The sequence below is a fragment of the Hemiscyllium ocellatum genome, chromosome 44 (genome assembly GCF_020745735.1).
Source record: "Hemiscyllium ocellatum isolate sHemOce1 chromosome 44, sHemOce1.pat.X.cur, whole genome shotgun sequence".
Classification (NCBI taxonomy): domain Eukaryota; kingdom Metazoa; phylum Chordata; class Chondrichthyes; order Orectolobiformes; family Hemiscylliidae; genus Hemiscyllium; species Hemiscyllium ocellatum.
The window spans coordinates 21,758,532-21,775,545 of record NC_083444.1 but is presented as its reverse complement, the minus strand read 5'-3'; the positions used below and the strand labels follow the sequence as shown (position 1 = coordinate 21,775,545).

Sequence of the window (17,014 nt, the reverse complement as noted above, 5' to 3'; positions counted from 1 at the left end):
TGGTCCAACCCTTCCTTGAGAATCCCTACAGTGTGGGAGCAGGCCATTTGGCCCATCAGTCCACACCTAACCCTGTCCCTGTTTTTTCCCCATGGCTAACCCACCTTGCTTGCACCTCCCTGCTCATATTGACGACTGAGATTGCGTGATTCTCAGGAACCTATGGTTTCAAGGATATCAGGAGAATAGGTTGAGAAATCTCTCAGCCATGATTCACTGGTGCAGCAGATTCAATGGGCTGAATGGCCTCATTTCTGCTACTGTATCTTCTCGTCTTCATCAGACAAACCACCTATTCCAGGGATTTCTCAAGTAAACCTTTCCTAAACTGTTTCTAATGCATTTCCAGTTTTCTTTAAATAAGGGACCGACACTATGCACAATACTCAATGTGCGATCTCCCCAGAGCCCTGTGATCAATAATGGTCTTCGAAAAGGAGTCAGATAAATACTTGGAGAGAACAGAATTGGCCGGGACAGAGGGAAATGTGGGGGTTCAAATCAATCTGGAGCAGAGTGGAATGACTGGCCTCTGTCTGCGCTATATCATTCTGTGAATTAATTCATTTGTATTATATCAACTGAAGTGACTTGGTCCCATGAAAATCTGTTATTGTTAATTTTGAAATTTTTCATTGACTCTCTCACCTCAGTGGTTATGTTCTGTGATTGTGTAAATCCTCATGAATATCTCCACAATCTGCGTCCCATGGATCAGAAAATCTTCAGAACCTTAAACGAGTGCCTTTAGAATCTCTTCAGGCTGAGAAAAGCCTGCGTCTCTCCCCTCCCACTGACAACTGTGATCTCCATTTATTCCCTTTTCCTTCCTGAGCTTCACAAACTTTCCCCTCTTACATGTGTCTGGTGGGTCACATACTGACATAGATGGGTGATTCCCCAGCTAACAGGAAACCGAGATCAGGCAGGATTGAGTCACTTTCCGGTTGGCCAGATGCAACCAGTGGTTTGCCTCAGGGATCAGTGCTGGGGCCCCAACTGTTTACAAAGTTATGTCAATGACTTGGGGGAAGGGATGAAAGGAGCTGCTTGCTAAATGCACTGGCGATTGGTGGAGAGGGTCATCAGGAGGTTACAAAAGGACATGGGTCAGTTCAGGATGTGGGTAAAGGTTTGGCAAATGGAGTATTAGTTGTGAAATAGTTCACTTTGGCAGGAAGAATTTTTAAAAATGAAGCATATTATCGAAATGTTGAGAGGTTGCAGATGTCTGAGATGGAGGGAGATCTGGGTGTCCAAGAAATAAGTTGAGAGTGGCCATTGATTGATGATTTCAAAGCCAAGATGGATAGATTTCTGCTGGGTAAGGATATTAAGGGGCCAATGGAGCCGTAGTAGATTGGTGGAGTTAAGCTGCAGATGCTGTGATTGAATTGAATGATAGAACAGGTGTGAAGGGCTGAATGGCCTCCTCCTGCACCTCTGGACAAACTTATTACTTATTACCCAGCAACCCCTCCATTCCTTCCTGTTGAAGTGCCAGGGAGCTGATTAGAACAAAAAGACCCAAAGGTGTTGTGTCCCATTTGCCTGCAATCAGTTTATCCTCAACCGACATCACCAGAAATAATGAATGACAGCATTTCCTGTTCTTGAGATCTTGCTGTGCACAGGAGGTGGGAAAGCAGCGTCAAAGGGCCCTGGGCTATGCCTTCGGAATCTCCCAAGTTAGCGGAACCTGATCTGATCTCCTCCTTCCTTTCCAGTGGGGGATGAGTGGGTGAACTACATCTCGTTCAGTGGACTGAGGACTCACGGAGAACTCAACAACAGCCCAGTGTCGGAGCTCATTTATATCCACAGTAAGATGCTGATTGCTGATGATCGGCAAGTCATCATCGGTAAGAGGCTGGAAGGGGTGGCCTGTGTTTCTCCCTCGAACAGCAGAAACCACTGCAACAAACAGCAAAGGGAAGCCTTGGCTCCCTATGGATTTGCTTGGCCTGTATATCCAAAGAGGGTTGTATACACACCCGTTTAGGAGGGAACAGAATTGCTGAGCCTTCATATTCTGTGCTCTTCAGGACCAGAACGTGAGGCCAAATTCTAACAGGCCACAACGATTCACGCAACAGGCAACAAGGGACTGATTGGTTTAAATGTTGACTCTGATTCGAACATAGAGCAGTACAGGCAGTAGTGGGCACTGCAGATGCTGGAGATCAGAGCGTAGATCAGAGTGGTGCTGGAAAAGCACAGCAGGTCAGGCAGCATCCGAGAAGCAGGAAAACCCACATTCCGGGCAAAAGCCCTTCATCAGGAATAGAGGGATACAGCACAGGAATGGGCTGTGTTTTCCACTATGGGTACCACGCACCTTAATCTTCTGGATGAGCCTATCATGAGCGACATTGTCGAAAGCCTTACTATAATCCATGTAGACAACATTCGCTGCTCTACCCTCATTGATTACCTTTGTCACCTCCACGTAAAATCCAATCAAGTTAGTAAAACATGCCCTGCCTTACATAAAGCAATGCTAACTGTCCCTAATTAGAGCATGCTTTTCCAAATGCATATAAATCCTATCCCTAACAATTCTCTCCAATAGTTCCAATAGTTTGATAATCATCGATGTGAGACCCACCAATCTACAGTTTCCTAGATTATCCCTATTTCCCCTATTTGAACAGAGGAACAACATTAGCTCCTTGTCAGTCCTCCAATACCTCTCCAGTGGCTATTGAGGGCACAAAGATCTTGGCCATGATCCCAGCAATCTCCTCTCTTGTGTCTCTCAATAACCTGGGGTAGATATCATCGGGCCCTGGGGACTTTTCCACCTTAATGCTTGTCAAGAAATCCAACACCATTTTCTTTCTTGATTTCAAAATGCCTGAGCACATGAGCATATAGAACATAGAATATTACAGCACAGTACAGGCCCTTCGGCTCTCGATGTTGCGCCGACCTGTCATATCAATCTGAAGCCCACCTAACCTACACTATTCCATGTACATCCATATGCTCCACACTAATCTCACCATCCTCCATATCCTTCTCCTGGGTGATTACCGACATAAAGTATTCAGTTAGGACCTCACCCACATCTTCCTCCTCCAAACACAAGTTCCCTCCTTGACCCTGGAGTGGGCCTACTCTCTCTCTAGTTACTCTCGTCTTTAATGCATGTCTAGAATATCTCGAGACTCTCTCTAACCCTATTTGCCACAATCATTTCATGCTTCCTCCTTATTATCCTTATTCCCTGCTTGAGTACTTTCCTGCTTTCTTTATGTTCCTCATGGGCCCTGTCCAATTTTAGCTTCCTAAAACTTACGAATGCTTCTGTTGTCCTTTTGACTAAAATCACAACCTCCCTCGTTATCCAAGGCTCCCTTACCTTGCCATCCTTGTCCTTCCTCCTTCCTGGAACATGTTGGTCCCGGACTCTGAACAGTAGATCTTCAAACAGCTCCCATGTGTCAAATGTGGACTTGTCTGAGAATCAACCCCTCCCAATTAACCCTCCCTAGCTCCTACCGAATACTGATGTAGTGTGCTCTCCCCCCAGTTTAGTACCTTCCTGTTTAGTCCCTTATCCTTATTGCTATCTTAAATGCAAGGAGTTGTGATCACTGTTTGCAAAATGCACTCCCGCTGAAAGGTCAGTCATATGACCAGGCTCATTCACCAATACAGGGTCTGGTATGGCCCCTCCTTTAGTTGGACAGTCCATTTACTGTTTCAAGAAACCCTCTTGGATGCACTTAATAAATTCAACCCTGTCTCAGTCTCTTAATCTAAGGGAATCTCAGTCAATATTGGGGAAATTAAAGTCACCATGCTGGTACTGCAGTTTTCCATAATCTGCCCACACGTCTGTTTCTCAGTATCTTGGTGGCTGTTTGGGGCGCCTGTAGTGTAATCCCATCACGCCCATTTTATTTTTGAGCTCTCCCCATACTGCCTCAGTGGATTAGCTCTCCTGTGTGCCCTCTCTGACTGCAGATGTGACATCCCCCCTGGTTGGTCACATAGCTCCTCCACCTGTTTTACCACCACCATCAAACCCCCCCCCACCACCACCACCCCCCCCCCACCCCGCACCTCTCTATCTCATCCAAAAAACAAAACCTTGGAATTTTGAGCAGCAAGTCCTATCCCTCTCTCACCCAAGTCTCTGTAACGGCCACAACATCATAGTCCCATGTACAGATATAGGCTCTCACCTCATCTGCCATCTGCATAACCTTATAATAATCATTGCTTTGAAATAAACACACTTCAGCCCATCAGTCCCATTGTGTTCATTTACCTGTCTCTGCCTGTCCTTCCCTTCTGGTCCTAACATTGACCTTCTCCTCAATCCATCAACTTGCTGCTCTGGTTCCCAAGCCCCTGCCACTTTCGGTTAAACCTCCCTGTGAGGATATTTATTCCCCCTCCAGTTTAGGTGCAACCCATCGCTCTTATCCAGGTCACCCCTACCCCAGAAGAGATCCCAATGCTCCAGGATCCTAAAGCCCAGCCCCCTGCATCAGCTCCTCAGCCATGCATTCATAATTGGCCAAGGAATTGAGCCGGTGAGTGAAACAGAAAACTATAGGCTCCCTAAGTTCTCAAGGTCCGAGTGCATGTGGGGAATGGATCGGACGCAGAAAGGAACCAACTCACCTTGGCCGTCTGTGTGGCTGCCAGTGCACTCGGGATTATTCTCTCGTTTCCCAGGGTTGTGACATCTTTGTCACTTTCTTTCTGAAAAGGCAGTGGAGACCGAATTTTTATAAGTTTGAGGTAGATGCTCGAAAAAGAAGGAGGCAAAAGGTTAATGGGCTTCGAGACAGGAATGAGATTTGAGGCTGTCATCAGGTCAGTCAAGATTTTGACGAAGGCAGGGCAAACCCCAACAGCTGATTGGCCAAGCCCTGGTTCATTATCACCATTTATTGCTGAAGAGAGTGTAAGTCAGTTTACTTGTGGAACCAAACAGCACCCTTTCCTCATAAATTGTCGTAGTAGTTTGAAATTTCGCCCTTCTGCACGAGTCCTCTTGAGCACAAGAGGAAAGGTTTCAGTAACGTGGCTCCCTCCTCAGCAAGATCTGTGGTGCAAAGTATGGGGACAACAGCAATCCACTGGGGCCTAGTTTGGGAGGCTTGCTCGGTTATAGAATCCTGCCAGTGTCTCCCTCAAATTGCTGCAAATTCTCGGGAGGGTTGCTGTTGAACATTTGAAGAGGGGATTGGTAAGATTTTCTGTTCGATAAGGGTGTCACCTGGATACAGATACGAGGTGAACAGTGTAGTTAGAGAGAAGCTGTTCCCCGTGGCAGACATGTCTAAGACCAGGGGCCCAATTTGAAGGTGAGGAGCAAGTAGTTTGGAGGGGACGTGTGAAAACACTTTTTCACCCAGTGGGTGGTCAAAAAATCGAACATGCTGTTTGAGGGGAGTGATACAAACAGGTCATATCATAACATTTAAGAAACATCTACCTGAGCGTTGGTAGGCAATATACCAAGTGCAGAAAAATGGTAGTTTAGTGTTTGTTGGTCAGCATGGACATGGTGGGCTGAAGGGACTGTTTCCCTCCTGTATGACTCCCTGATGTATGAGGAGAGATTGAATCAGTTCGAACGGTATTCCCTGGAGTTTCGAAGAATGAGAGGTGATCACATAGAAAATTAGAAAACTCTAGCAGGATTGGACAGGGTAAAGAAAGTAAGGATGTTCCAGATGACCAGGTAGTTCAAAACCAGGTGTCAACAGTTTAAGGATCAGGGTTAGACAGATTTAGGACTAAGGTGAGGAGCAGTGTTTTCAGCCAGAGAGCAATGAGCCTGTGGGATGAGAGACCAGAATATTAAACGTTTTCAAGAAGGAGTTAGACACAGTCCTTGGGGCTAAAGGAATTAAACGATACAGAATGGAGAACAGTACAACACAGGAACAGGCCCTTTGGCCCACGATGTCACCAAATGAAACTAATCCCTTCTGCCTGCCCTTGCTCCATATCCCTCCATTCCCTGCATATTCATGTGTTTATTTAAAAGCACGTTAAATGCCCCTATCATATCTGCCTCCACCACCACTCCCCGCAGGGTGTTCCAGACTCCTACCTCTCTCTGCTTTAAAACAACTTGCCCCTCCCAACTCCATTGAACTTGCCCCCTCTCACCTTAAATGCATTCCGCCCAGTTTTAGACATTTCAACTCTGGGAAAAGATTCCAATCGTCTACACCATCCATGCATCTCTATGGACTTCTATTAAGCCTTCCCTCAGCCTTCGCCCCCCACCTCCGGTGAAAACATCCAGAGTTTTTTGAGCTTCTCCCAATATCTCACACCCTCTAATCCAGGCAGCATCCTGGTAAACCTCTTCTGCACCCCCTCCAAAGCCTCTACATCCTTCCTGTAATGTGGTGACCAGAACTGAACACAAAGTAAGGCATAACCAAAGCCCTGAAAATGTGTTGCTGGAAAAGCGCAGCAGGTCAGGCAGCATCCAAGGAGAAGGAGAATCGACGTTGTGGCTCATGCCCGAAACGTCGATTCTCCTTCTCCTTGGATGATGCCTGACCTGCTGCGCTTTTCCAGCAACACATTTTCAGCTCTGATCTCCAGCATCTGCAGTCCTCACTTTCTCCTTAACCAAAGTCCTCTAAAGCTGCATCGTGACTTCCTGACTCTTGTACTCAATATCCAGACCAAGAAAGGAAAACATGCCATATGCCTTCTTTACCACCCTATCGACTTGTGTGGCCACTTTCAGGGAGCTGTGGACTTGAACCCCAAGGTCCCTGTGTACCCCAATGCTGTTCAGGGCCCTGCCATTATCTGTATACTTTCCTTAACATTTGATCTCCCAAAGTACAGCACCTCACACTTGCCCAGTTGAATCTCCATCTGCCCATATGGGGAGAAAAGGGAAACAGGATTCTGAGTTAGCTGACTCAGCCATAAATGGTGGAACAGGCTAGAAGGGCCAAATGTCTCTGCATTCCATGTTTCAGTGTTAAGGTTAAAATCCATGTTGGGTTCAACAGGACTATAGCCTCCTCATCTCCCTTTTAGAGAGAGACATTCTCCTGCCCATTGTTCTGAATTGGCCCACATGGGGGTGTGGGTGGGAGAGGGGGAGTGCAGTGGGAGTTGCTGTGCGTTTGTGGACAGTGCTGTGAAGGAATGGGTTGAGCAAGCCAACTGGTCTTTGGGCCTGTAGGAGATCAGCTCTGATGGCCTGCTGTCCCACACCCAGGTTCAGCAAACATCAACGACTGAAGTTTGTTGGGGAAACGGGACAGTGAGATGGCTGTTCTTGTGGAAGACGCTGAGATGGAGGCATCTGTAATGGATGGTGAAGAATACCAAGCTGGAAGGTTCGCCCGTCACCTTCGACTCCAGTGTTTCAAGTAAGTGAGTTGATCCATCTTTACTTTCCCTGTAACTCTCTGACTGGATGTTGGTATTCAGTTGGCTGGCATTGACTGCCTGTCCCTAGTTGCCCTTGAGAGGGTAGCAGTGAGCTGTATTCTTGAACGGCTGCAGTCCATCTGCCATTACGGATGGAATTCCAAGAGTTTGACCCAGCGCTACTGAACAAACAGCGATATATTTCCGAGTCAGGACGGTGTGTGGTTTAGAGGGGAACTTGCAGGGGTTAGTGTCTCCATGTCTCTGTTGCCCTTGTCCTTTGAGGTGGAAGTGGTCAAGGTTTTGGAAGGTGTTGTCTGAGGAGCCTGGGAGACTGTCAGAAGTGTGTCTTGTCGATAGTATACCCTGTTGCTGCTGAGCATTGATGGTAGAGGGAATGAATGTTTCTGGATGCTACGCCAGTGAAGTCAGTTGCTTTGTCCTGGATGGGGTTGAGTTTCTTGAGTGTAGTTGGAGCTGCACCTATCGAAATGGGTGGGGAGTCTTCTATCAAACTCCTGACCTGTGCCTTACAGATGGTGGACAGGCTTTGGGAGTCAGGAGGTGAGTTACTCACCAATCCCTAATAGTCCCTGGGTCAAAATCCTGGAAGGTGTAAGAAGAGGCTGAGAGGTGACCTCATAGAGGGGCATGATAGGGTAAATAGACAAGGTCCTTTCCCTGGGATGGGGAGGATAGGGTGAGAGGGGCAAGATATAAAAGAGACCTAAGGGGCAACTTTTTCACGCAGAGGGTGGTGCGTGTATGGAATGAGCTGTCAGAAGAAGTGGTGGAAGCTGGTACAATTACAGCATTTAAAAGGCATCTAGATGGGTATGTGAACAGGAAGGGTTTGGAGGGATATGGGCCGGGTGCTGGCAAATGGGACTAGGTTGGGTTTGGGTACCTGCTCAGCATGGACGAGTTGGACTGAAGGGTCTGTTTCTGTGCTGTACATCTCTATGACTGACTGAGTCACAATAGGGTGGTAGAAATCTCGGTTGGTTGAGGTCATACCAGGCACATAGGAAAAAAGCAAATTACTGCGGATGCTGGAATCTGAAACCAAAAGAGAAAATGCTGGAAAATCTCAGCAGGTCTGGCAGCATCTGTAAGGAGAGAAAAGAGCTGACATTTCAAGTCTAACTGACCCTTTGTCAAAGCTAAAAAATGGGAGAAATAGGGAGGTATTTATACAAGGCACCCAGGAAGATGGTTTGGTTGTTGGAGGTCAGTCTTCTCAGCTCTGGGGTATCTCTGCAGCAGCTCCTCACATATATTTTTAATTTAACCTATTTTACTAATCAACCAGTTCAGAGATGGTATTACACCCCTCTGGGGTGGGTGGGACTTGAACTCGTGCTTTCTGGTGCAGGGGTAGGGACACTACCACTGCCCCACAGGAGAGCGTTAGGAGCCCCTCAAGTTGGGGTCTTTAGCTTCTTCCTTATTGAGAACGCCTTCACTTTACCAAAGTAGGGACTCAGGGTGTTCACTGATCCGAAACTGTTCCCAAAACCAGGAGTAATAGAAGCTACTCCTGCGGATATCATTGAACACTTCATTATGTTGCCCAGGTATCCAAATGAGGGTGATAATTCTAAACCCTGTAGTATTACAGGCCAGGAAGGCAGACTGGGCAGGGCAGCAGTGGGTGAAAGGGGTCTGTCTGTGGTTGGTGTGTTCAGCTTCTGGGTGCTTTCTGACTCAATGCTGCTTGCTCCTCCTGCAGAGTACATCTTAGCCTGAGCGATGCCCAGATCGCTGAGGTTGAAGATCCTGTCAGTGTCCGATGTTTCCAGGAGATCTGGAATGCAACAGCTACCACCAATGCAGCCATTTATGACCAGGTGGGTCCACTGTAGCACCCTGTGTCGAACATTGCAGCCACACCTGCCTTCAATGTGTGACTGGGGGGTGGGGGGGGGCGGGGGTGGTGAGTGTCTCCATGTGTATGTTTGCTTCTCTGTGTGTCTCAGTCAGTGGGTGGGTGTGTCTCAGTATGTGAGTGTATGTGTGTCTGTCTGTGTGTGTGAGTGTGTCTCAGTATGTGGGTGTGTGGGTGTCTGTGTGTGTGGGTGTCTCGGTATGTGAGCATGTCTGTGTGTCTGTGTGTGGGTCTCCCGGTATGTGTGGTGTCTCGGTGTGTGTGTGTGTGTGTGTGTGTTTGTGTGTCTCGGTATGTATAGGTGTCTGGGATATGGGTGTGTGGGTATCTCGGTACGTGTGGGTATCTGGGGGTATGTGGGTGTCTCGGTATGTGGGGGTTTCTGGGTGTGTGTGGGTGTCTCGGTATGTGAGCGTGCCTGGGTGTCTGTGTGTGTGTCTCGGTATGTGTGGGTGTCTGGGTGTCTGTGTGTGTGTGTGTGTGTGTGTCTGTCTCGGCACATGTGGGTGTCTGGGTGTGTGTGGGTGTCATGGTATGTGAGCGTGTCTGGGTGTCTGTGTGTGTGTCTCAGTATATATGCGTGTCTGGGTGTGTGTGTGTGCGCACGTGTGTTTGTGTCGGTACGTGTGGGTGTCTGGGTGTGTGTGTGTGTGTGTGTGGATTTCTTGGTACATGTGAGTGTCTGGGTGTCTTGGTATGTGTGGGTGTGTGTGTGTGTGTTTCGGTATGTGAGTGTGTCTGGGTGTCTGTGTGTATGTCTCGGTTCATGTGTGGGTATCTGAGTGTGTGTGTGTCTCGGTATGCCTGGGTGTGTGTGTGGGTGTCTCGATACGTGGGGGTTACTGTGTGTGTGTGTGTGCATCTCGGTATGTATGGGTGTCTGGGTGTGTGTGTGGGTGTTTTGGTATGTATGGGTGTCTGTGTATGTGTGAGTGTCTGAGTATGTGTCTGTGGGTGTCTGTGTATGTGTGTATGGGTGTCTGGGTGTGCGTGTGTGAGTGTGTGTGTGTGTGTGTCTCAATAAGTGTGGGTGTCTGTGTATGTGAGGGTGTCTGTGTATGTGTGGGTGTCTGGGTGTGTGTGTGTGTGTGTGGGTGTCTGTGTATGTGTGCGTGGGTGTCTAGGTGTCTGGGTGTGTGTGTGTGAGTGTATCAATACGTGTGGGTGTCTGTGTATGTGTGGGTGTCTGTGTATGTGCATGTGGGTGTCTGGATGTGTGTGAGTGTCTGTGTATGTGTGGGTGTCTGTGTATGTGTGTGTGTGGATGTCTGGGTGTGTGTGTGTGGGTGGGTGTCTCAATACATGTAGGTGTCTGTGTATGTGTGTGTGGATGTCTCGGTATGTGTGGGTGTCTAAGTGTGTGTGTGTGTGTGTTTGTGCGTCTCGGTATGTATAGGTGTCTGGGATGTGGGTATGTGGGTATCTCGGTACGTGGGGGTATCTGGGGTTATGTGGGTGTCATGGTATGTGAGCGTGTCTGGGTGTCTGTATGTGTGTGTGTGTGTCTGTCTCAGCACATGTGGGTGTCTGGGTGTGTGTGGGTGTCATGGTATGTGAGCGTGTCTGGGTGTCTGTGTGTGTCTCAGTATATATGGGTGTCTGGGTGTGTGTGTGTGCGCGCGAGTGTTTGTGTCGGTACGTGCGGGTGTCTGGGTGTGTGTGTGGATATCTTGGTACATGTGGGTGTCTGGGTGTCTTGGTATGTGTGGGTGTGTGTATGTCTCGGTATGTGAGTGTGTCTGGGTGTCTGTGTGTATGTCTCGGTTCATGTGTGGGTATCTGAGTGTGTGTGTGTCTCAGTATGCGAGCGTGTCTGGGTGTGTGTGTGGGTGTCTCGATACGTGGGGGTTACTGGGTGTGTGTGTGCATCTCGGTATGCGAGCGTGGCTGGGTGTGTGTGTGTGTTTTAGTATGTATGGGTGTCTGAGTATGTGTTTGTGGGTGTCTGTGTATGTGTGTGTGGGTGTCTGGGTGTGTGTGTGTGAGTGTCTCAATAAGTGTGGGTGTCTGTGTATGTGTGTGTGGATGTCTGAGTGTGTGTGTGTGTGAGTGTCTCAATAAGTGTGGGTGTCTGTGTATGTGTGGGTGTCTGTGTATGTGTGGATGTCTGGGTGTGTGTGTGTGTGTGTGAGTGGGTGTCTGTGTATGTGTGCGTGGGTGTCTAGGTGTATGTGTGTGTGGGTGTCTCGGTACATGTGGGTGTCTGTGTATGTGTGGGTGTCTGTATATGTGTGTGTGGGTGTCTGTGTATGCGTGTGTGGGTGTCTAGGTGTGTATGTGGGAGTGTGTCAATACGTGTGGGAGTCTGTGTATGTGTGTGTGGGTGTCTGTATGTGTGTGGGTGTCTCAATACGTGTGGGTGTCTCGGTATGTGTGTGTGGGTGTCTCGGTATGTGTGTGTGGGTGTCTGGGTGTGTGTGTGTGAGTGTGTCAATACATGTGGGTGTCTGTGTATGTGTGGGTGTCTGTGTATGTGTGTGTGGGTGTCTCAATACTTGTGGGTGTTAATGTACGTATGGGTATCTGTGTATGCGTGTGTGGGTGTCTCAATACGTGTGTGTGTCTGTGTATGTGTGTATAGGTGTCTGGGTGTCTGTGTATGTGTGGGTGTCTGTGTATGTGTGTGTGGGTGTCTCGGTATGTGTGGGTGTCTGTGTATGTGCGTATGGGTGTCTGGGTGTGTGTGAGAGTGCGTGTCTCAATACGTGTGGGTGTCTGTGTATGTGTGGTTGTCTGTGTATGTGTGTGTGGGTGTCTGGGTGTGTGTGTGTGTGTGTGTGTGTGTGTGAGTGTGTCAATACATGTGGGTATCTGTGTATGTGTGGGTGTCTGTGTATGCGTGTGTGGGTGTCTCAATACGTGTGGGTGTCTCGGTATGTGTGTGTGTCTGTGTATGTGTGTATAGCTGTCTGGGTGTGTGTGTGTATCAATACGTGTGGGTGTCTGTGTATGTGTGGATGCCTGTGTATGTGTGTGTGGGTGTCTCGGCATGTGTGGGTGTCTGTGTATGTGCGTGTGGGTGTCTGGGTGTGTGTGAGTGTGGGTGTCTCAATACATGTGGGTATCTGTGTATGTGTGTGTGTTTGTCTTGGTATGTGTGGGTGTCTGAGTGTGTGTGTTTGTGTGTCTCGGTATGTATAGGTGTCTGGGATGTGGGTATGTGGGTGTCTCGGTACGTGGGGGTATCTGGGGGTATGTGGGTGTCTCGGTACATGGGGCTTTCTGGGTGTGTGTGGGTGTCTCGGTATGTGAGCGTGCCTGGGTGTCTGTGTGTGTGTCTCGGTACGTGTGGGTGTCTGGGTGTGTGTGGGCGTCTCGGTATGTGAGCGTGTCTGGGTGTCTGTGTGTGTGTCTGTCTCGGCACATGTGGGTGTGTGTGTATGTGTGTGTGTGTGTGTGTCATGGTATGTGAGCGTGTCTGGGTGTCTGTGTGTGTGTCTCAGTATATATGGGTGTCTGGGTGTGTGTGTGTGCACGCGTGTGTTTGTGTTGGTACGTGCGGGTGTCTCTGTGTGTGTGTGTGTGTGTGTGTGTGTGGATGTCTTGTACATGTGGGTGTCTGGGTGTGTGTGGGTGTGTGTGTGTGGATGTCTTGGTACATGTGGGTGTCTCGGTGTCTTGGTATGTGTGGGTGTGTGTATGTGTGTGTTTCGGTATGTGAGTCTGTCTGGGTGTCTGTGTGTATGTCTCGGTTCATGTGTGGGTATCTGAGTGTGTGTGTGTGTCTCGGTATGCGAGCGTGGCTGGGTGTGTGTGTGGGTGTCTCGATACGTGGCGGTTACTGGGTGTGTGTGTTCATCTCGGTATGTATGGGTGTCTGGGTGTGTGTGGGTGTTTTGGTACGTATGGGTGTCTGTGTATGTGTGGGTGTCTGAGTATGTTTCTGTGGGTGTCTGTGTATGTGTGTGTGGGTGTCTGGGTGTGCGTGTGTGAGTGTGTCAATATGTGTGGGTGTCTGTGTATGTGTGTATGGGTGTCTGAGTGTGTGTGTGTGAGTGTCTCAATAAGTGTGGGTGCCTGTGTGTGTGTGGGTGTCTGTGTATGTGTGGGTGTCTGGGTCTGTGTGTGTGTGGGTGTCTGTGTATGTGTGCGTGGGTGTATAGGTGTATGTGTGTGTGGGTGTCTCGATTCATGTGGGTGTCTGTGTATGTGTGGGTGTCTGTGTATGTGTGTGTGGGTGTCTGTGTGTGTGTGGGTGTCTCAATACGTGTGGGTGTCTCGGTATGTTTGTGTGTGGGTGTCTGGGTGTGTGTGTGTGAGTGTGTCAATACATGTGGGTGTCTGTGTATGTGTGTGTGGGTGTCTCAATACGTGAGGGTGTCAATGTATGTGTGGGTATCTGTGTATGCGTGTGTGGGTGTCTCAATACGTGTGGGTGTCTCGGTATGTGTGTGTGTCTGTGTATGTGTGTATGGGTGTCTGGGTGTGTGTGTGTGTTTGTGAGTGTATCAATACGTGTGGGTGTCTGTGTATGTGTGGGTGTCTGTGTATGTGTGTGTGGGTGTCTGAGTGTGTGTGTGTGAGTGTCTCAATAAGTGTGGATGTCTGTGTATGTGTGTGTGGGTGTCTGAGTGTGTGTGTGTGTGTGAGTGTCTCAATAAGTGTTGGTGTCTGTGTATGTGTGGGTGTCTGTGTATGTGTGGATGTCTGGGGGTGTGTGTGTGTGTGAGTGGGTGTCTGTGTATGTGTGCGTGGGTGTCTAGGTGTATGTGTGTGTGGGTGTCTGTGTATGTGTGGGTGTCTGAATATGTGTGTGTGGGTGTCTGCGTATGCGTGTGTGGGTGTCTAGGTGTGTATGTGGGAGTTTGTCAATACGTGTGGGAGTCTGTGTATGTGTGTGTGGGTGTCTGTATGTGTGTGGGTGTCTCAATACGTGTGGGTGTCTCGGTATGTGTGTGTGGTGTCTCGGTATGTGTGTGTGGGTGTCTGGGTGTGTGTGTGTGAGTGTGTCAATACATGTGGGTGTCTGTGTATGTGTGGGTGTCTGTGTATGTGTGTGTGGGTGTCTCAATACGTGTGGGTGTCAATGTATGTGTGGGTATCTGTGTATGCGTGTGTGGGTGTCTCAATACGTGTGGGTGTCTCGGTATGTGTGTGTGTCTGTGTATGTGTGTATAGGTGTTTGGGTGTCTGTGTGTGTATCAATACGTGTGGGTGTCTGTGTATGTGTGGGTGTCTGTGTATGTGTGTGTGGGTGTCTGTGTATGGGCGTGTGGGTGTCTGGGTGTGTGTGAGTGTGGGTGTCTCAATACGTGTGGGTATCTGTGTATGTGTGGGTGTCTGTGTATGTGTGTGTAGGTGCCTGTGTATGTGTGTGTGTTTGTCTTGGTATGTGTGGGTGTCTGAGTGTGTGTGTTTGTGTGTCTCGGTATGTATAGGTGTCTGGGATGTGGGTATGTGGGTGTCTCGGTACGTGGGGGTATCTGGGGGTATGTGGGTGTCTCGGTACATGGGGGTTTCTGGGTGTGTGTGGGTGTCTCGGTATGTGAGCGTGCCTGGGTGTCTGTGTGTGTGTCTCGGTACGTGTGGGTGTCTGGGTGTGTGTGGGCATCTCGGCATGTGAGCGTGTCTGGATGTCTGTGTGTGTGTCTGTCTCGGCACATGTGGGTGTGTGTGTGTATGTGTGTGTGTGGGTGTCATGGTATGTGAGCGTGTCTGGGTGTCTGTGTGTGTGTCTCAGTATATATGGGTGTCTGGGTGTGTGTGTGCGCGCGTGTGTTTGTGTCGGTAAGTGCGGGTGTCTGTGTGTGTGTGTGTGGATGTCTTGGTACATGTGGGTGTCTGGGTGTGTGTGTGTGTGTGTGTGGATGTCTTGGTACATGTGGGTGTCTCGGTGTCTTGGTATGTGTGGGTGTGTGTATGTGTGTGTGTTTCAGTATGTGAGTCTGTCTGGGTGTCTGTGTGTATGTCTCAGTTCATGTGTGGGTATCTGAGTGTGTGTGTGTCTCGGTATGCGAGCGTGGCTGGGTGTGTGTCTCGATACGTGGGGGTTACTGGGTGTGTGTGTTCATCTCGGTATGTATGGGTGTCTGGGTGTGTGTGGGTGTTTTGGTACGTATGGGTGTCTGAGTATGTGTCTGTGGGTGTCTGTGTATGTGTGTGTGGGTGTCTGGGTGTGAGTGTGTCAATATGTGTGGGTGTCTGTGTATGTGTGTGTGTGTCTGAGTGTGTGTGTGTGTGTGTGTGTGTGAGTGTCTCAATACGTGTGGGTGTCTGTGTATGTGTGGATGCCTGTGTATGTGTGTGTGGGTGTCTGGGTGTGTGTGAGTGTGGGTGTCTCAATACGTGTGGGTGTCTCGGTATGTGTGTGTGTCTGTGTATGTGTGTATAGGTGTCTGGGTGTGTGTGTGTGTGTGTGTGAGTGTATCAATACGTGTGGGTGTCTGTGTATGTGTGTCTGGGTGTCTCGGTATGTGTGGGTGTCTGTGTATGTGCGTATGGGTGTCTGGGTGTGTGTGAGTGTGGGTGTCTCAATACGTGTGGGTGTCTGTGTATGTGTGTGTCTGGGTGTCTCAATAGTTGTGTGTGTGTGTGTGTCTCAATACGTGTAGGTGTCTGTGTATGTGTGTGTGGATGTCTCGGTATGTGTGGGTGTCTGTGTATGTGCGTATGGGTGTCTGGGTGTGTGTGAGTGTGGGTGTCTCAATACGTGTGGGTGTCTGTGTATGTGTGTGTCTGGGTGTCTCAATAGTTGTGTGTGTGTGGGTGTCTCAATACGTGTAGGTGTCTGTGTATGTGTGTGTGGATGTCTCGGTATGTGTGGGTGTCTGAGTGTGTATGTGTGGGTGTCTCGGTGTGTGTGTGTGGGTGTCTCAATACATGTGGGTGCCTGGGTGTGTATGTATGGGTGTCTGTGTATGTGTGTGTGGTTGTCTGGGTGTGCGTGTGTGGGTGTCTCAATACGTGTGGGTGTCTATATATGTGTGGGTGTCTGTGTATGTGTGTGTGTGTGAGTGTCTCAATACGTGTGGGTGACTGTGTATGTATGGGTGTTTGGGTGTGTGTGTGTGGATGTCTCGGTATGTGTGGGTGTCTGAGTGTGTGTGTGTGTGTGTGTGTCTCGGTGTGTGTGTGTGGGTGTCTCAATACGTGTAGGTGTCTGTGTATGTGTGGGTGTCTGTGTATGTGTGTGGGTGTCTGGGTGTGTGTGTGTGGGTGTCTCAATACGTGTGGGTGTCTGTGTATGTGTGGGTGACTGTGTATGTGTGTGTGGGTGTCTGGGTGTGTGTGAGTGTCTCAATACGTGTGGGTGTCTGTGTATGTGTGGGTGTCTGTGTATGTGTGCGTGGGTGTCTGGGTGTGTGTGTGAGTGTCTTGATACGTGTGGATGTCTGAGTATGTGTGTGGGTGTCTGGGTGTGTGTGTGTGTGTGTGTGTCTCAATACATGTGGGTGTCTGTGTACGCGTGGGTGTCTGTGTATGTGTGTCTGGGTGTCTCAATACTTGTGGGTGTCAGTGTATGTGTGTGTGGATGTCTTGGTGTGTGAGGGTGTCTGTGTATGTGTGTGTGGGTGTCTGTGTATGTGTGGATGTCTGTGTATGCGTGTGTGGGTATCTCAATACGTGTGGGTTTCTGGGTGTGTGTGTGGGTGTCTGTGTATGTGTGTGTGGGTGTCTGTGTGTATGTGTGGGTGTCTGTCTGGGTGTGTGTGTGTGGGTGTCTCAATACGTCTAGATGTCTGTGTGTGTGTGGGTGTCTTGGTGTGTGTGTGTGTGCCTGTGTATGCGTGTGTGGGTGTCTCAATACGT

General features: G+C 49.1%; 1 protein-coding gene across 4 annotated transcripts in view; it reads left to right on the top strand.

Annotated features, from left to right (window-relative positions):
• The window catches only part of LOC132835296 (phospholipase D1-like), a 100,424-nt gene that overhangs the window by 22,284 nt on the left and 61,126 nt on the right, over window positions 1–17,014 (top strand). For 3 of the 4 annotated variants that reach the window (XR_009647302.1, XM_060854716.1, XM_060854717.1), the window contains 2 exons: window positions 7,223–7,376; window positions 9,110–9,227. Coding sequence is in view for 2 of the 4 variants with exons in the window: in XM_060854716.1 (XP_060710699.1) it covers window positions 7,273–7,376; window positions 9,110–9,227 (222 nt within the window). In the remaining 2 variants the exon portion in view is untranslated. Of the gene's footprint in view, window positions 1–1,727; window positions 1,863–7,222; window positions 7,377–9,109; window positions 9,228–17,014 lie in introns of all 4 variants that reach the window. The other variant, XR_009647301.1, reaches the window with a different exon arrangement.